Below are 17,855 nucleotides of genomic sequence, written 5' to 3'. Positions count from 1 at the left end.
GTGGCCCGTCCTCACACCTGGCCATTCAGAGTGTCGGAGGGCAGGGCTGCGTGGCTCAGCGGTTGAGCGTTGACCTAGGAACCAGGAGGTCACAGATGGATTCCCGGCCGGGGCACAGGCCTGGGCTGTGGGCGTGATCCCGAGAAGGGGGTGGGCAGGAGGCAGCCGATCCATGCATCTCTCTCATCCTCGGTGTTTCCATCTCTCTCCCTCTCCCTTCCTCTCGGAACCAGTAACAATATCAACACGAAGTCTTGGAGGAGCGCCCGAGGGCAGCCTGGCAGGGGACTGGCTCGTCCTCCTCACGCCGGGTCCTGGGCACCCGGGCTGCTGGGTCTGGCCGCTGGTGAGTGCGAGCCGGTGGCCGTGGCGGGAGCAGTGGCCGTGGCTCGGGGTCAGCCACGTGTGCCTGTGGCCGTGGCTGCCGCATGGCGCGGGGAGGCTGAGCGGGACTCCGGGCCGGGAGTGAGTCACCGCTGCCGCGGGCGGAGGTGCCCTTGACGCTCCGGCCGGCGCTGTGCCGCCTCCGTCTTCCTCCCCCCCCCACCCCCCGCCCAGGCGCCTGTTCCCGCGGCCACGGGCCCGGCGGCCGCGCCCTGCACGCCCCGCACGGGCTGTGCGCTCCGGCAGAGGTGCCCTCCCGCTGCAGCCCCGGGCCGCTCCTGCGGGCATGAGTCACCCAGGACTCCGGCACTGGCACCGTCCGGCTCAGGAGGCGGCGGGCGTGGCTGGCAGGGGGACGGGAGGGGGGGAGTCCTCGGTGGGGAGGAGGGGGAGAGGGTGAGGGACGCTCCCGGAGGCCCCGGGGGGGGGGGCAGGGCAGGGCACGGAGCCCGGCTGCCGAGCTGGGCCAGCTCCCCGGCTTCAGGGGCCCCCTCAGCGCTGCAGCGGCCCCGTTTTCACAGGCGGGACCCAGGGCACCGGGGCCCCGTTCTGGTGGGAGAGGAGGTGGCGGAGTTCTTGGAGCTGAGAGCGGGACCAGGTCCTGGGAGTGCGGCCTCGGGAGGGGGCTCCTCTGTGCCCGGGGGCCCCCACTCCCTGCGGCCCCCACGGCCCCCACGGCCCCCACGGCCCCCACGGCCCCCACGGCCAGGCCACGGCCTTCCCACCACGAGTCACAGCAGCACCAGGCGGACTCAGCTCAGGGCTGCCAGCACCCACTGCTCGGTCCCCCTGTCCCCCTCCCCCACTCCTGCCCGGGGACTCGCTCAGGACCCCTGTCAGGGGACCCTGGTCAGCAGCCTGAGAGGCGGGGAGCAGCTGCTCTCTCAGTCCCTCTGGCTCTGGACCTCAGCGCCGCCCTGCACAGCTGTTTGTCTGAAACGTAAAACACCGGAAAAGACAAAGAAGGGAGCATTCGACTCTGGAAAGGATACTTCTGCCAAAACCCGAACTCCGCCCGCCGGCCGGGCTCAGGGGCTGAGCACTGACCTGTGAACCAGGAGGTCACCGTTCACTCCCGGTCAGGGCACAGGCCCGGGCTACGGGCTCCATCCCCAGTGGGGGGCGTGCAGGGGGAGCCAGTCCATGATTCTCTCTCATCATGGATGGTTCTCTCTCCCTCTGCTTTCCTCTCTTAAATCAATAAGAAATGTATACATATTTATATTTATATTTACATTTAATTTACATTTACATTTACATTTACATTTACATTTACATTTATATTTATATTTATATTTATATTTATATTTATATTTATATTTACATTTACAAACCCACAAAACCTGAGAAAGCAAGCAAAGGCCAGTGTCAGTATTCCCCTGCCCTCACTCAGTCATCTTGTAGCATTTTGGGACAAACCCCGGATTAAGGTCATCTACTGGGGTGGTTTCTGTGTTCATTTTCTGTCAGACTTTCCCTGTTATGGGTGTTTAAAAATTAAAAGATCCATTTTTGCCAGTGTAGGACGCTTTTACATCTTATTCATGCAACTCGCTATGATTTTTAAAAATATAAGTGATAGTTAAGATTCCCCCCCGTGGGCACGCTGCCCCTGACCTGACCGCCCCCGCGCAGGCGAGCCGGCTCCCGGCACCGGCGGGCAGAGCTGCGGGCGGGCAGGCGCAGCCCTCCCGGGCGGGCTGAGATCGGCCGCCGGGTTGGTTATTTTTATGAAAGAGCCCACTGAGCCGATCTTAAATAGAGTGGCCGCCAGCCGGCAGCCGGCGCAGAGCTGGAAGTACCGCCCGAGATTAGCTCAGGAAGCCGACACCCCGAGGCGCTCTGTGCGGGGTTCGGGTCCCCGTGAGCAGCGGGGGGAGACAGACAGCCAGACCCCGCTCACCACGGGCGCCTCAGACCAGGGGGCATGAGAGTTGAGGAGCCCGGCCAGCGTGGCCCAGGGGTGAGTGTCGGCCTATGAACAGGCCAGCGGTAGGCAAACTCCTTAGTCCACAGAGCCTAATACCAACAGGACGATGGACATTTCTTTGGCGAGCCAAATTTTTTAACCTTCTCCTAACGCCACTTCTTCAACATAGACTCGCCCAGGCCGTGGTAGTTTGTGGAAGAGCCACACTCAAGGGGCCAAAGAGCCGCGTGTGGCTCCCGAGCCGCGGTTTGCAGACCCCTGAACTAGGAGGTCGCAGGTCCATGTCCAGTCGGGGCACACGCCCGAAGGGGGAGGGATGTGTGCAGAGGCAGCCGATCCGTGATTCTCTCTCATCATTGCTGTTCCTCTCTCTGGCTTCCTCTCTGAAATCAGTAAAATCAATCAATCCATCAAAACATATTTAAAAAGGAAGATGAGGAGGCCGTTGGGGCCGGTCCTGGGCTCTGGCGGCAGCGCTGTGACAGAGGTCCTGGCGGTTAAGGAGCGTGTGGTGGTGCCCGGTGTGTGCCGTCACCAGCTGGCCACGAGGGTGCCCCGTGGGCCTGCCGGCGGGGCCGGGCAGTGCCTGGCAGTGCCGATGGGGCCGGGCGGGGGCTCCAGGTGCTTCCCGTCAGCAAGCAACATGTTTAAAAAATAAATCAATCTGATAACTTTTAAAATGCTTTTCAATTGATTTCAAAGGAGAAGGGAGAGGGAGAGAGAAGCATCAATGATGTGAGGAATCACGGATCAGCTGCCTCCTACACACCCCGCACTGGGGGTGCAGCCATAACCCAGGATGTGCGCTGACGGAATCGAATCCTGACCTCCTGGTTCCTAGGTCGACGCCCAGCCATAGAGCCGTGCCCCAGGTCTCCGTGTGTGTGTGTGTGTGAGTGTGTGAGGGTGAGTGTGTGAGTGTGTGTGTATGTGTGTATGTGTGTGTGAGTGCATGTGTGTATGTGTGTGTATGAGTGTGTGTGAGTGTGTGTGTGTATGTGAGTGTGTGTGTATGTGTGTATGTGTGTATGTGCGTGTGAGCGTGTGTGTGAGTGTGTGTGTGTGTGTGAGTGTGAGTGTGTGTGTATGTGTGTGAGTGTGTGAATGTGTGTGTGTATGTATGTGTGTGAATGTTTGTATGCGTGTGAGAGTGTGTGAGAGCGTGTGTGAGAGCGTGTGTATGAGTGCGTGTGAGTGTGTGTGTGTGTGTGTGAGTGTGAGTGTGAGTGTGTGAGTGTGTGTGAGTGTGAGTGTGTGTGTGTGAGTGTGTGTGAGTGTGAGTGTGTGTGTGAGTGTGTGTGTGAGTGTGTGAGTGTGTGTGTGTGTGTGTGTGAGTGTGAGTGTGTGAGTGTGTGTGTGTGTGTGTGTTTTAGAAGCTGTCACCACCCCCTTCCCCCACCTTCCCTGGGCTGCTGCTGGGCCGTGGTCTGTCACCATCTGTGAGTTTGCATTTTCTAGAATCTTCTGTGCATGGCAGCGTGCAGTGCGCACTGGTTCTGTCTAGTTTGTCCTGCTGTTCGCTCATACCCCGCGCTCCGTGTACTGTGACGGGCGCACAGAGGCCTTGGGGCGTGGCAGCTCTGTGACACCCTGACGGCGCTGGCGCCTGCCTGTCTAAGCCCACAAGGGCGGCGCCGGGAGGAGGTGAGGCTGCGTGTGGCTCTGGCTGACGTGACACACACGTGGCTCTCTCGCGGTGGCCGTGGCCCGTCTGCCGTGCGGCCTTCCCCTCGGAGCACCAGGGAGTCAGGCCCCGGCTGCCCACTTCCTGTGAACCAATAACGGACCCAAAATTAACATTTGTTAATCTCATATGCACACGCACACGCACATGCACACACAAATGCATGCACAAGCACACGTGTGCCCAAGGATCTCATTAAACAATGGTAGGGCCGATGAATATAGTGGAAAATTTCAGGCAGTTTGTTGGTTTATTTATTTGTTTTTAAAATATTTTTAAAAAACATTTCAGAGAGGAAGGGAGAGAGAGAGAGAGAGAGAAGCATGAATGATGAGAGAGAATCATTGGTTGGCTGTCCCCTGCACGCCCCCCACTGGAGATCGAGCCTGCAACTTGGGCATGTGCCCCTGACTGGAATAAAACCTGGGACCCTTCAGTCCACAGGCTGACACTCTATCAGACGTTTATTTAAAAGCAGAGAGGAGCCCAGCCAGCGTGGCTCAGTGATTGAGCGTCGACCTAGGAACCAGGAGGTCACAGCTCGATTCCCGATCAGGGCACAGGCCCAGGTTGCAAGCTCCATCCCAGTGTGGGGCGTGCAGGAGGCAGCCGGTCCATGATTCTCATCACTGATATTTCTCTCCCTCCCGCTCCCTTTCCTTTCCTCTCGGAAATCAATAAAAAATTTAAAAATCAATCCATCAATAAAAGTATTTAAAAATAAAAACAGGAGATGAAGCGGATGGGGTGGGTGGGGTGGGACGCACTCTGCAGGCACCGCGGTAAGTGCCGCGTGTCACCACCTGTTCTGCGGCGGCGGGCGGCGGGTTAGCCTTTCCCGCACGTTCCCGGCTGTTTTTCTGAGTTTCCCGGGGTTTGTGCCTAACGCTCCGGCGTCAGCACTCAGGGGCACGCTTAGAGCGTGTCCGATGCCTGTCCCGTGAGTCAGCCGCGTGGCCGCCCACGGAGAGCACTGGTGTCCGGCCAGCGGCCGTGTAACCCGAGAGGCCGGCAGCTGGCCCTCCCGCCGCGGCCCCAGGTGCGTGGGCGCGGGGAGGGGCGGGGAGCGGGGAGCGGGGGCCTGGCCGGCCGCTGCCCGGCTGCCTCTGTAACGGCCACTTCTCCCCAAAGAACCTGGAACAGACTGTGTGGGGTCCCCCGCGGCCTCGGCTCTGGTTTAACACGGCCGAGGGGGCGGCGCTGTGGAGCCCACGGGAGGGCGATGGCGGCAGCTGGTCTGGCTGGCGGGGAGGCTAAATATAGCGCCTGCCCGGTGTGGCTGGAGGAGGGCCGAGGCCATACATGGAGCACGGCCTCCGCTCGGCAGGCCCCCGGGGCCCAGGGCTCCATCCCGCCCCCGATCGGTTACCCTGTGGTATGCGTGCGTGGGCGGCTGAGTGCGGAGCTGCTAAATTTAAGGGCCATTTGGCGCGGGCGTGTCCGTGCTGGGATTAGGGTGTGTGCGCAGTTCAGGGCCAGACTGTCCCTGGGCGCCCCCAGGGCCCACCTCCCATCGTGTCTCCCCCTGGCACCTCGTGTCGGCACGGAGAGGAGGTGAGCGGGAGCGGGGCCCATCCGCTCGGTGCTGTTGCTGAGTGGCTGGGCGTCCAGCACGCGAACCGAGAGCCTGGGCAGCAGGAGGTGACTTGTCCGCCTGTCTGTCACCTGTCACTGACCACTTCCTGTCCTCTGGCCCCTGTGCTCACGGCTGCGTCCTGTGGAGCGCTGGAGGCAGGCAGCCTGGTCACCTCCACCGGACAGAGAACACTGCAATGGGGCAGGGATGTTCCCTCCTGCACCTGCCCAGCGTCCATCCATCCATTGTCGCCCCATTATCCATCCATCCATCATCCATCCATCATCCATTGTCCACCCATTGTCTATCCCTCCATCCCTCCATCCATCATCCATTCATTCTTCCATCCATCCATCCATTGTCCATCCATCCATTGTCCATCCATCCATTGTCCATCCATCCATTATCCACCCATTACCTATCTATCCATCCCTCTATCCATCGTCCATCATCCATTCTTCCATCCGTCCATCCATTGTCCATCCATCCATTGTCCATCCATCCATTATCCACCCATTATCTATCTATCCATCCCTCCATCCATTGTCCATCATCCATTCTTCCATTCATTCATCTATTGTCCATCCACCCGTCTATTGTCCATCTGTCCAGCCATCATCTGTCCATCTCTGTTATTTGTTATTAGCTGCTAGAGGCCCGGTGCACGAAGATTCGTGCAATGGGCCTTCCTTCCCCTGGCTGCCAGCCCCGGTTTTCCTCTGGCCCCGGGACCCAGGCCTTCCCTCTGGCTGCCGCCCTCCGTCTTCGCTCCAGCCAGGGCGCCGCTCCTGTAGCTCCCTCCGCCCCCTGCCCTCCCCCTCATAGCAGGCCTCCTGCCTCACCTGGCCGCTCCATGCCTGCATGTGTGCTGCCCAGAGACCCAGAGTGACTGTGGGTGGGACTGATGCCAGCTTTGCATACTCACTCCTGATTGGCTGGTGGGCATCACAAGTGACGGTCAATTTGCATATTTCTCTTTTATTAGTGTAGATATACACAAAGGTAACTGAGGTGAATTAGGGCCACAGAATATACATATTTTAAATTAAGGATCATTGACCCACAGAGGGAAGAAGGCCCACATAACAACTTTAAAAAATTATGTTTTCTGCCTGGCCAGTGTAGCTCAGTGGATTGAGTGTCGTCCCATGCACCAGTCAGGACATACTGCGTGGGTTGTGGGCTCGATCTCCAGTAGGGGGCTGTAGGAGGCAGTTGATCAATGATTCTCTCTCATCATTGATGTTTCTCTCCCTCTCTGAAATCGATAAATTCATATTACATTTTTTAAAGAAATAAGCATTCTATTTCCATGATGTGTTGACTACCAGCTTTATTGAGACATAATGTATGTGCCATCCATACATTATGTTCACCCACTTGATCCTGTGAATTTTAAGACTCAGGAAGTCCCTGCGCAACTTCAGGCCAGAGTGGGGGGTCCTTGGCTCCCTCCTCAGAGTTCTGAGGGTGACGGGGTGGCGACCACTCCCTGTGGGGTTTGGCGAGGGTTCTCCGGGGGCACCGGGGGTGGGGCGGCCGGGAAGGGCGGGGGCGTAGCTGTGGGCCGGGCACGCACCAGCTGGGTCTCAGTGCCACCCGCTCGAGGGTGTGAGCCTGGCCGGCTGACGCGGAGGCAGCCATGCTGGCCAGGTGGCCATGTCCCCGCTCCCTCCGAAGAGCAGGATGCTGGGGCCGGAACCAGGCCGGGGCCTCCCCATCCGAAAAGGTCAGCACTGAGACGGGCATCCCTGACCCAGGCTCGGCCCCGCCACGTCCTGCCCACACTTTACTGCCCTGACCCGCCCGTCTTCCCTTCGCTGTGAGCCCCGGGAGCCCACCGTGTGCTGCAGGCCCCTCCCCTCTGGCCCCAGGCGCCGCGGGGCCGGGCCACACCAGAGTCGGCGGGTTCACAGGAGGGTCTGGGGAGGGCAGGCCTGAGAGGCAGAGGCGGGCTCCGGGCCTGGCCACGTGTGGGAGCCACCCTGCGTGGGCATCACCCCGCCCCACCGTAACCCCTCCCAGAGGGCACAGCCGGACCCGGGCACCGCACACTCTCCCTGCCCAGAGATGCCAGTCCCTGTGGGGCCAGACTTTGAGTAGAGAACATCTTTTTTTAAAAAAAAAATATTTTATTGATTTCAGAGAGAGAAGAGAAGGAGGGGAGGAGAGAGAGAGAGAGAGAGAGAGAGAGAGAGAGGAACATCAACGATGAGAGAGAATCAGGGACCAGCTGCCTCCTGCACGCCCCACACTGGGGATGGAGCCTGCAACGTGGGCACGTGCAGTAACCGGGAATGGAACCCTGAGCTCCTGGTTCAGAGGTCAATGCTCAACCCCGGAGCCACGCCGGCCTGTGGAGTAGGGAACATCTTATCACAAGTTCAGAATGTGCTGCCTGGGTGTGGGCCCCGATCCCGAGCACAGAGCTGCCCAGACAGATTCCCCAGATTCCTGCTTTATCAGGACGAGAGGCGCCCGCCTTCGGAGCCCCCGCCCCTCCCTGCACGGCTCCTGGCGTCGGAACGCTGGTCTCCACAGGCAGCTCGCGCCCCAGGCTGGTCTCCGTCCTTGTGTTTGTCCCGGGAAACCCACCAGCTGCTGCACTGGGGCAGGCGAGGAGGGCTCAGGGCTTCTTTCTAGAACAGAGAAGCCCACCTCGGCCGGCCTGGCGCAGTGGTTGAGCCTCGACCTATGAACCAGGAGGTCAGGGTTCAATTCCTGGTCAGGGCACAGGCAGGGTTGCAGGCTCCATCCCCAGCATGCAGGAGGTGCTGGCACCCCCTTCTCCGGCTGCCCGGGCCGCGAGGGAGACACTGGGCCTCGCATGCATCCCCAGTTGGCGCCTGTAAAGGCGGGGTGCCCCTGCCCGGGGGACCGGGACAGGGCTGTGCGGGAGCCGCTGTGAGACGTGCCCGCGCTGCCAGGATGGTGTTGGGTGACAGTAGATCCTGTCACCATCCGCCACCCCAGCCAGCCAGACCCGTCGGGCCGGTGTGCCGGGCCTTCCAGGCAGCTCCGCCCCGGGCCGGCCGGCTGCAGCTGCGGCTGAGGCTGCACCGCCCGCCTGGGATCTCTGCCTCCCCGGTTCCCGGGCCCCACCTCTGCGGGGGGAGACCCACAGCTCACCCGCCCACGTGATCAATACATGAGGTGCTGCTTCTCACTACGGGAGCTGACAGGGTGCCACGATGGCCAGCTATCTATCCATCCATCCATCCATCTATCATCTATCTCTGTTTTAAAAGTTTTTACCTGAGGATATTATTCCATTGGTTTTTAGAGAGAGTGGAAGAGAGAGGGAAAGACAGAAACATCGATGGGATAGAGACATCAATGGGTTGCCTCCTGCATTCGCCCTGACCAGGGCCCGGGCTGGGGAGGAGCCTGCAACGCAGGCCGACACTCCATCCACTAGGCCAGTGGTCAGCAAACCATGGCTCATGAACCACATGCAGCTCTTTGGCCCCTGGAGTGTGGCTCTTCCACAGAATATCCACGCTCTCTGACAGGCGAGCCCGCCTGTAGGTCCCTGCAGAGGCTGGCTAGCCGGGTGTTACCATGAACACGAGCCGCAGCAGAGACCCTGTGTGTGTCTAGGACGTGATCTGGGAGGACAGTCAGCTCGCGGGCTGTAAAGCGGGAGCACGTTGTCACGTGTGCACCACACGCTTTCAGAGTCCACGTGGCCCCCGCCTCGCCCGGGAGGATGGGCGGTGACTCAGAGGGAGAGCCGCGGAGCTGAGGCCCTGCCCGCCCCCTGCTCACCGGCACCCCGACCTTTGTGCCCGGCCGTTCCGGCTCCAGGATGTGAGAACTCCGAGGCTCCCAGCGCCGCCTCTGCCCGCCTGCTGCCAGGGCACCCGAGACATTTCCTCTCCCAGCTCCCAGCGCAGGCCTGTTTCCCGGGAACTTTAGCCCCTGGGACGTGTGAACGAGCCCGGCCAGTGTGGCTCAGTGGGTGAGCATCGACCTAGGAGCCAGGAGGTCAGGGTTCGGTTCCGGTCAGGGCACAGGCCCGGGTTGTGGGCTCCATCCCCAGGGGGGGCGTGCGGGAGGCAGTGACCCTCTCTCCTCCGGGATGCCTCTCCCCGCCCTCGCTCTCTGGTCAGTGCGCACACCGCAGGGGAGGTGCAGGCAGCCTTCTGCACGCGAAAAGCTCCCGCCTGACGCGGGAGTGACAGCCCGGGAGCCGGCTCCTCCGTGCGCGTTTGCGAGCGTCCCGGTCAGGAGGCGCAGTGTTTATTGGGGTGACAGACGCCGCCCGCGCGGACGCCACGCCCTGTGCCAGCCCAGCGGGCCTCGCTCTCACCGCAGCTGTGCCGAGAGCCGGGCCGGGCTGGGTGTCAGGGCCCAGTCCCTCCGGGGCCTCAGGAGTGACCCGGGGCGGACGGGGGAGGGAGGGCTGGCAGGAAGCTTTTGGACGGACAGACGGAGGGACAGACGGAAATGCTGGCAGAGCGGTGAGTTGTGTCCCGTGAAAGGGGAGGAGTGGCGGTGACAGTGGGTGCCCAGGCCGCCACCGGGCGGGGCAGGGCTGCCTGGTGGCCGGGCTCCGGGCCTCCCGGGACGGGGGGAGAGGAGAGGGGAGAGAGAGTGCCTGCAGGTGCTGGGCTCCGTCTCCCTGGACCATACGACCTCAGGACCGTCCCGGGGCCCCAGGGAGCCTGCGGGAGGCGGGCAGGGGCCCCGCGAGCTGGTTGTCTCTCTGGGAACGTGCAGAATGAAGGAGCGGCCGTGAGCACAGGCCATGCCTCTGTGTTTGTCAAGTGTCCAGGCTTCGGAGGCGTAGAAACTTCTCTCCTGGTTTCCTAGCTGCTGTGGTGCAATGTCATTGTTTTTCCTTTTTAAATATATTTTTATAGACCTCAGAGAGGAAGGGAGAGGGAGAGACAGAAACATCAGTGATGAGAGAGAACCATGGATCGGCCGCCTCCTGCCCGCCTCCACCTGGGGATCGAGCCTGTGTCGCGGGCCTGTGCCCTGACGGGGAACTGGACCACGTGGTTCATAGGCCGGAGCTCAACCACTGGGCCACACCAGCCCGGCCAGTGTTATGTTTCCAATCGGAGAGCCGCGCCTTTCCTCTGCCGCCTGGGCCGGAGCCCGCTCTATCGGAAGTGTGGGAACCCTTTCCTATATCCGCGGTCGGCAACCGGGGCTCTCTGGCCCCTTGAGTGTGGCTCTTCCACAAAATACCAGGGCCTGCGCGAGTCTGTTTTGAAGAAGTGGCGTTAGAAGAAGTTTGACTTTAAAAAATGTGGCTTGTGCTGTTGGTATTTGGCTCTGTGGACTGATGAGTGTGCCGACCACGGCCTTCTGGAACAATCCAGACAACCCGCACTCGGGCTCTGACGGACGGGCTGCGGGACGGGCATCGGCGCTGGGCTCCTTTAGGTCCCGGTGCATTTAGACGTGAAATTGTCCCGAAAAACGCGCAGAGACGGCTGGGCTGCAGGCACACAGCCCCGCTGTGGGGCCGCTGAGCTGTGTGGTCGGGACGGGGGGCGGGAGAGGGGGGGCCCGGGAGGCTGTGTGCGCGTCTCGGTGCGTCTAGTGATCCCCCAGTGAGTTCGCCCAGGACTGCCTGGGGGAGAGGGCCGGAGCCTGGGCCTCGCGGTCGGAGCTGCTCCGGGCCCTGGGCAGCGGCCTCTCCTCAGGGCGCCCTGGGCCCGCTCCCGGAAGCACGTTGTGTGGCTGTGCATGTCACCTGCACCAGGCCTGCGGGAGGACAATGCAGGGTCACAGGGCAGCCCGTGGGCGCGGCTCCGAGGCTGAGCGTCGACCGGTGAACCAGGGGTCAGGGTTCCATTCCCCTCAGGGCACGGGCCAGGCTGCAGGCTCCATGCCCAGTGTGGGGCGTGCAGGAGGCAGCCGGTCCACGATTCTCTCTCATCTCTCCCTTCCTGTCTGACATCAATACAAATACATTTTAAAAAGGAACGAAATCGTCATACAGTCCGTACCTGGACGGGAACTGCACGGAGCCCTCATTGGTCACGGATGGTTTGTTCACCTGCGGATGCCCCGTCCCCTAACCTGCCAGCCAGGTCCCTGGCCGCTCGGCGTCCACGCTCTGAGACACGCCAGCGGGCGGCGAACAGACCCACTCGGTGAAACAGCCAGTCTGTGCGGGGTGGGGCTCTCCAGGCCAGCGGGCAGGACGGGGTGGGCACCACGCCGGGCGGGGAGAGGCCTGGCACAGGGCCTGGCCTGTGCCCTGGGCCCTGCCCGCTGTCCGCTGCAGCCCCGCGGGGGGGCACTTCGGGGGCTTCCCTCTCCTCCTCTTTGCCTGTGGTGTCTGAGGGGCAGAGCCTGGAGGCCTGTGTGCCAACAAAGCCCCTGTGACATCACCCCCCCCCCCCCGCCCCGGGGCTGTGTCCGGTCCCCGCAGTCTCCCACGGCTCACCCACGGCTCACCCAGGAGAGGAGCCGGAAGCTCCAATGTAAATCCTCGTGGGGACCCGGTCATTATCCAGACGCCAAACGCATGTAAATACCCTGTAGTACCGCCCGCCGAGTCCTGCTCTGAATGTCGCTCCGTCACGGCGCCCCCTGCTGGCACAGCGCCCCCCTGGCACAGCGCTGGCTCCAGTGCTGCGGTGGGCAGAGTGGCTTATAGAAGGTCCGGTGACGCATCCAGGGGGTGTGCAGGAGCGATGGGACAGGGTTCTGAAGCCAGTGACGCGGCAGGCCTGGCCCGTGCCGCCGCCTCTTCCGGCTGGAAAAGGGGCTCCCCTCCCGGAGGGGCTGTGGGTTGGGCCCGCACAGCCTGAGGCAAACCCAGCCGATGCATTGTAGCCGGGATCGCTTAACCCTGGTTGCCGCTCGCACTGCTGTGGTCTCTGTGAAGTTCCGTATAGCTCTGTGCTGAGCATCGGGGTAGGGCCCCGCAGACAGCCTGTGGGAGATGAGAAGTCTGCTGCTTCGTGTCTCTAAAAGCTTGGCTTGCTGTTTTTTTGTTTGTTTGTTTTTTTAAAAATATATTTTATTGATTTTTTACAGAGAGGAAGGGAGAGGGATAGAGAGCTAGAAACGTCGATGAGTGAGAGACATCGACCAGCTGCCTCTTTCACACCCCCTACCGGGGATGTGCCCGCAACCAATGTACATGCCCTTAACCGGAATCGAACTTGGGACCTTTCAGTCCGCAGACCAACGCTGTACCACTGAGTCAAACCGGTTTCGGCGGCTTGCTGTTTTTTATTTAAAGGAAAATACATTTTATTGATCTCAGAGAGGAAGTGGGGGAGAGAGAAGCATCCCTGATGAGAGAGATCCATGGATCAGTTGCCTCCTGCAGGCCCCCCACTGAGGATGGAGCCAGCAACCTGGGCCTGTGCCCTGACCGGGAACCGAACCCTGACCTTCTGGTTCATAGGTCGATGCTCAGCCACTGAGCCTGGCCGGCTGGGGCAAAGCTTTGGGTTTGTTTTTTTTAACAGATCAGACTGGAACTGGGGAACGGTTACATTTTAACTTTTAAGAGTCACTAAGTAACCCCATCCCTTGGCGGATTGCTAGAAGCCCGCTAGGTTCTGGGCCGGATGGCGGGTTCTGGTCCAGAGAAGGGGATCCCGGGAGCTCCTGCGGGCGGAAGGATCCCCGTGCCAGGCCCTGCGCGCTGTCATTTTGGTTTTGATGAGAAAGAAGCAAAGGGCCAAGAGCGGGGCTGTCAGAGGAAATCGGGAGGGGGCGCCCCCTGCAGGCCAGGGGAGGTGTCTGGTGAACAGCTGGGTGGACTGGAACCCAGCACGCAGCCAGCAAGGCCCTGGCCCGCTCAGGTGTTAGGAGGGAGAGCAGGCCCCGCCTCTGGGAGTGATGGGGGCGGGGAGGGGGCCCAGGGCCCTGGGGCTGGGGGGCAGGCGGGGAGGGGGCCACGGGCCCTGGGGCTGGGGGCGGGCGGGGAGGGGGTCAGAGGGCCCTGGGGCTGGGGGGCGGGCGGGGAGGGGGCCACGGGCCCTGGGGCTGGGGGCGGGCGGGGAGGGGGTCAGAGGGCCCTGGGGCTGGGGGGCGGGCGGGGAGGGGGCCCACGGGCCCTGGGGCTGGGGGGCGGGCGGGGAGGGGGTCAGAGGGCCCGAACTGCCGCCCCGCTCTGCAGGCACACCTGGTTTCCTAGGTGCCTGTGGCCGCCCCTTGCCTGTCCCTCTCTTCCCTGCACCCCACCGTCCCCTGGCATGGGCGTCCCTGTTCCACGTGGACGTCCCTGTTCCACGTGGCCGGTGGAGAGCTCCCAGCCAGCGCCCACTCCGCCCGGCATGGGGCCTCGCCCGGGGCTCCGAGCTCACCTGCTCCAGCTGGTCTAGTCTGAAGGGGCCCTGCCCCCAGGAGGGAAGGGGCAGCGCCTTGCTGAGTGCATGCTCCCACACATGCCTCCCACACACATGTCCACCACACACACCCCACACATGCCTCCCACACATATGCCCCCACACACATGCCCCCTCCCACACACACCCTCCACCCCTGCACACACCCCAGCCTGTGGCTTCCTCCTCACCCAGACCTGCCCTCCCTTCAGGCGCCCCCTGCTGGCCGCCTGCTGCATGCACCGCTCCTGGGAGGCCACTCAGCTGCAAAACTCCTCTCTCCTCCCCAGGCCTCTGAGCCCCCGACCCCCCCCCCCCACACACACACACACCCATTAGCCTCTGCTGTTGGTCCTTGGTCGGGGTCGGAATCCTCCTCTCTTGTAAGTCTCTTGTGAGCAGTGGCAACGGGGAGCCTGGGGGAGGGGGCAGGCCCTGTGCGGGGCGGGGGCTGGCAGGGGGGTGGCAGGGTCTCGGGGCGTGCCCAGGCTGCAGGCAGTGCGCTCTGGGCGCCGTGCGTGGGGAGCAGGCCTGGCTCCGGACAGCGACGCCCCCGCCACTCAGGTTCCCGCGGGCGGCTGCGGGCCCGGCCTATTTTGAGCTCAGAGTCCCGGGTCATCGGGGCCATGTTTTCAGGGAGAATTAAGGCGCCAGCGCTGAGCTCCGGGCGAACATGTCCCCTCAAAGCCGCCGGGCCTGCAGCCCAGCTGTGCCTCCGTCTCCCGCTGCGGCCCCGGGCCCTGGCTGCAGGACATGCCACCCTCAGTGCTGGGCCCCTGGAGCGCCCAGCTTAGTTCATGTCCATTTCTCAGGCTTTCCTTCCCGAAGTGCTTTATTTTAAAACATGTTTTATTGTTGATCGTATTACAAACCTCTCCTCCCCCTCCCCCAGCCCCTCCCTCCTCAGCTCCTCACTGCCCTGGGCCCTGTCCGTGGGCTCGGAGGAGTCATCCTCCCGTCTCTCCTCTGACAGCCGCTGGTGACAGAGGCAGCAGGTGCGTGGCTAGGGGTTTGCACAGCCACACGCACAGGTGTTTTCGGGGACCCCGTGGCCATGGAACTAACTGTGCAGCCCGGCTGGAAATCAGAGGCTGCAGGAGCCCCCCCAGGCCCGCTCTCCAGAGCCGAGGCTGGAGCCTGCTGGAGCCTGGAGAAGCCCGGAGGAGCCTGGCGGAGCCCGGAGCCGGGCCTGCGGCAGGGCGGCCGGAGCCTGGGAACCGCTCGGAGGCCGCTCCTGCCAGGCCTGGCGCCACCCCAGCCGGTTGCCGGGTTTCCTGCTCCCGGGCGGACAAAGGCCGGTGCTTATCACCGGGATGCATTTCACGCGGCTCCCGCTCGGCTCCAGCGGGGCCTCGCGTTCCCGTCGGCTTTGTTCCCGCTCTCACACTTCCCGGAGGAACCTAATCCAGCCGCTCGCTCGGTTCCCACCGGGAAGGAAAGCTGAGGCTGCCCCAGGCCCGCACCCCCTCTCCCCCGCCTTCCCGGACTCGGCCCTCTCTGCCCGCCTGCCAGACAGGCTGATATTCTTTAAAAAATAAATGTTTATGACTTCCGAGAGGGAGGGAGGGGAGAGAGAGAAGCATCAGTGATGAGAGAGAATCACGGACCGGCTGCCTGCTGCACGCCCCACTGGGGATGGAGCCCACAGCCCGGCCTGTGCCCGACCGGGGTCCAACCCTGACCTCCTGGCTCCGGGGTCGGCCTCCACCGCTGAGCCAGGCCTCCGGGGCCTCCCGCCTTTGACCTTTGACCGGGCCCATCCTGATGAAGCTGGAGGGAGGGGCTCATGGCGGGACAGGCGTAGCCCCGCCAGCTCCCTCTCCTGGACTGGGTCAGGGCAGGCCCGGCAGCTCAGTGGCTGTCGTCCGGCCGAATGGAATCGCTGCTCAGAAGTGAGGCTCAGCTCCAGTCCCGGCTAAGCCTGCCCCACCACAGCCCCTGCCTCCGGCTGCCCGGCCCTCTGGGGAGGTGAGGGGAGAGGGGGAGGGGAGGGAGGGGGGGAAGGAGGGGGAGAACGGGGACTGTGTGGCTCTGGGGCCCCGAGTTGCAGTCCTGGAGGGCAGCAGGGGCGGGAGGGGGCAGTGAGGAGCTGGGGAGGCTGGGGTCTTTCGGGGGGTATCTGGGGGGCAGCACACTCCTACCTCCTCAGGGGCTGAGCTGACCGGCCAGCTGCCCAGGGGGACAAGGGGGTCGGCCAGTGAACTCAAGTGTCGCTGCAGCTCCCACGAGCCAGCTGCAGGCCCGGGAGGTGATGTCCTGGTAGCTAGATCCTTCCCCCAGATCCGCTGTGCCCTCGCCAGGACCCCATGGCTCTGGCTAGGCCCCTTCTCTGCTGGGACCCCCTCTGGCTGGGACCCCCCTCTGGCTGGGACCCCCCCTGACTGGGACCCCTCTGGCTGGGACCCCCCTCTGACTGGGACCCCCCTGACTGGGACCCCCTCTGGCTGGGACCCCCCCTCTGACTGGGACCCCCCCTGACTGGGACCCCCTCTGGCTGGGACCCCCTCTGACTGGGACCCCCCCCCTCTGGCTGGACCCCCCCTCTGGCTGGGACCCCCCTCTGGCTGGACCCCCCTCTGGCTGGGACCCCCTCTGGCTGGGACCCCCTCTGGCTGGGACCCCCTCTGACTGGGACCCCCCTCTGGCTGGGACCCCCCCTCTGGCTGGGACCCCCCTCTGCTGGGACCCCCTCTGGCTGGGACCCCCCCTCTGGCTGGGACCCCCCTCTGGCTGGGACCCCCTCTGGCTGGGACCCCTTCTGACTGGGACCCCCCTCTGGACTGGGACCCCCTCTCTGACTGGGACCCCCTCTGGCTGGGACCCCCTCTGGCTGGGACCCCCTCTGACTGGGACCCCCCTCTGGCTGGGACCCCCCCTCTGACTGGGACCCCCCCTCTGGCTGGACCCCCCCTCTGGCTGGGACCCCCCCTCTGGCTGGGACCCCCCTCTGGCTGGGACCCCCTCTGGCTGGGACCCCCTCTGGCTGGGACCCCCTCTCTGGCTGGGACCCCCTCTGGCTGGACCCCCCTCTGGCTGGGACCCCCTCTGGCTGGACCCCCCTCTGGCTGGACCCCCCCTCTGGCTGGGACCCCCTCTGGCTGGGACCCCCTCTGGCTGGGACACCCTCTGGCTGGGACCCCCTCTGACTGGGACACCCCTCTGGCTGGGACCCCCTCTCTGGCTGGACCCCCTCTGGCTGGGACCCCCCCTGCTGGGACCCCCTCTGACTGGGACACCCCTCTGGCTGGGACCCCCTCTGACTGGGACACCCCTCTGGCTGGGACCCCCTCTCTGGCTGGGACCCCCTCTGGCTGGGACCCCCTCTGGCTGGGACCCCCTCTCTGGCTGGGACCCCCTCTGACTGGGACACCCCTCTGGCTGGGACCCCTCTGGCTGGGACCCCCTCTGGCTGGGACCCCCCCTGGCTGGGACCCCCTCTGGCTGGGACCCCCCCTCTGGCTGGGACCTCCTCTGGCTGGGACCCCCTCTGGCTGGGACCCCCCTGGCTGGGACCCCCTCTGGCTGGGACCCCCCTCTGACTGGGACCCCCCCTCTGGCTGGACCCCCCTCTGGCTGGGACCCCCCTCTGGCTGGGACCCCCCCTCTGGCTGGACCCCCCTCTGGCTGGACCCCCCTCTGGCTGGACCCCCCCTTGGCTGGGACCCCCTCTGGCTGGGACCCCCTCTGGCTGGGACCCCCTCTGGCTGGGACCCCCTCTGGCTGGGACCCCCCTGGCGGGGCCCTGGGCCTGGTGCCTGGCTGGGAGGCGTGTCCGGGGTGTTATCTGTTGGGCAGCGGTGAGCGGACGAGGAATGCGGCGGAAACAGAATCGGCCTCGGCTGTGGGAACAGTGTGCTGCGGCCGGGGTTTGGGGGGGCGGCGGGGGTGGGGGTGGACAGAGGAGGTGACATCAGCCTGGGAGGCGGGTCTGCAGTGCCGGGTGCCGGCTGCGGGAGGCCCGGCCGCCTCGGG

General features: G+C 63.6%; 1 protein-coding gene across 1 annotated transcript in view; it reads left to right on the top strand.

Annotated features, from left to right (window-relative positions):
- Positions 1-5,220: 5,220 nt before the first annotated feature.
- COBL (cordon-bleu WH2 repeat protein) overlaps positions 5,221-17,855 on the top strand; it is a gene marked incomplete at its 5' end in the record, with an annotated part of 42,812 nt that continues 30,177 nt past the window's right edge. The window contains one exon of the mRNA XM_084897298.1: positions 5,221-5,373. Coding sequence (XP_084753424.1) covers positions 5,221-5,373 — 153 coding nt within the window. The remainder of the gene's footprint in view (positions 5,374-17,855) is intronic.

This window comes from Pipistrellus hanaki (genome assembly GCF_964339955.1).
Source record: "Pipistrellus hanaki genome assembly, chromosome: 10".
Taxonomy (NCBI): domain Eukaryota; kingdom Metazoa; phylum Chordata; class Mammalia; order Chiroptera; family Vespertilionidae; genus Pipistrellus; species Pipistrellus hanaki.
This window is presented reverse-complemented; position numbering and strand designations above follow the sequence as displayed.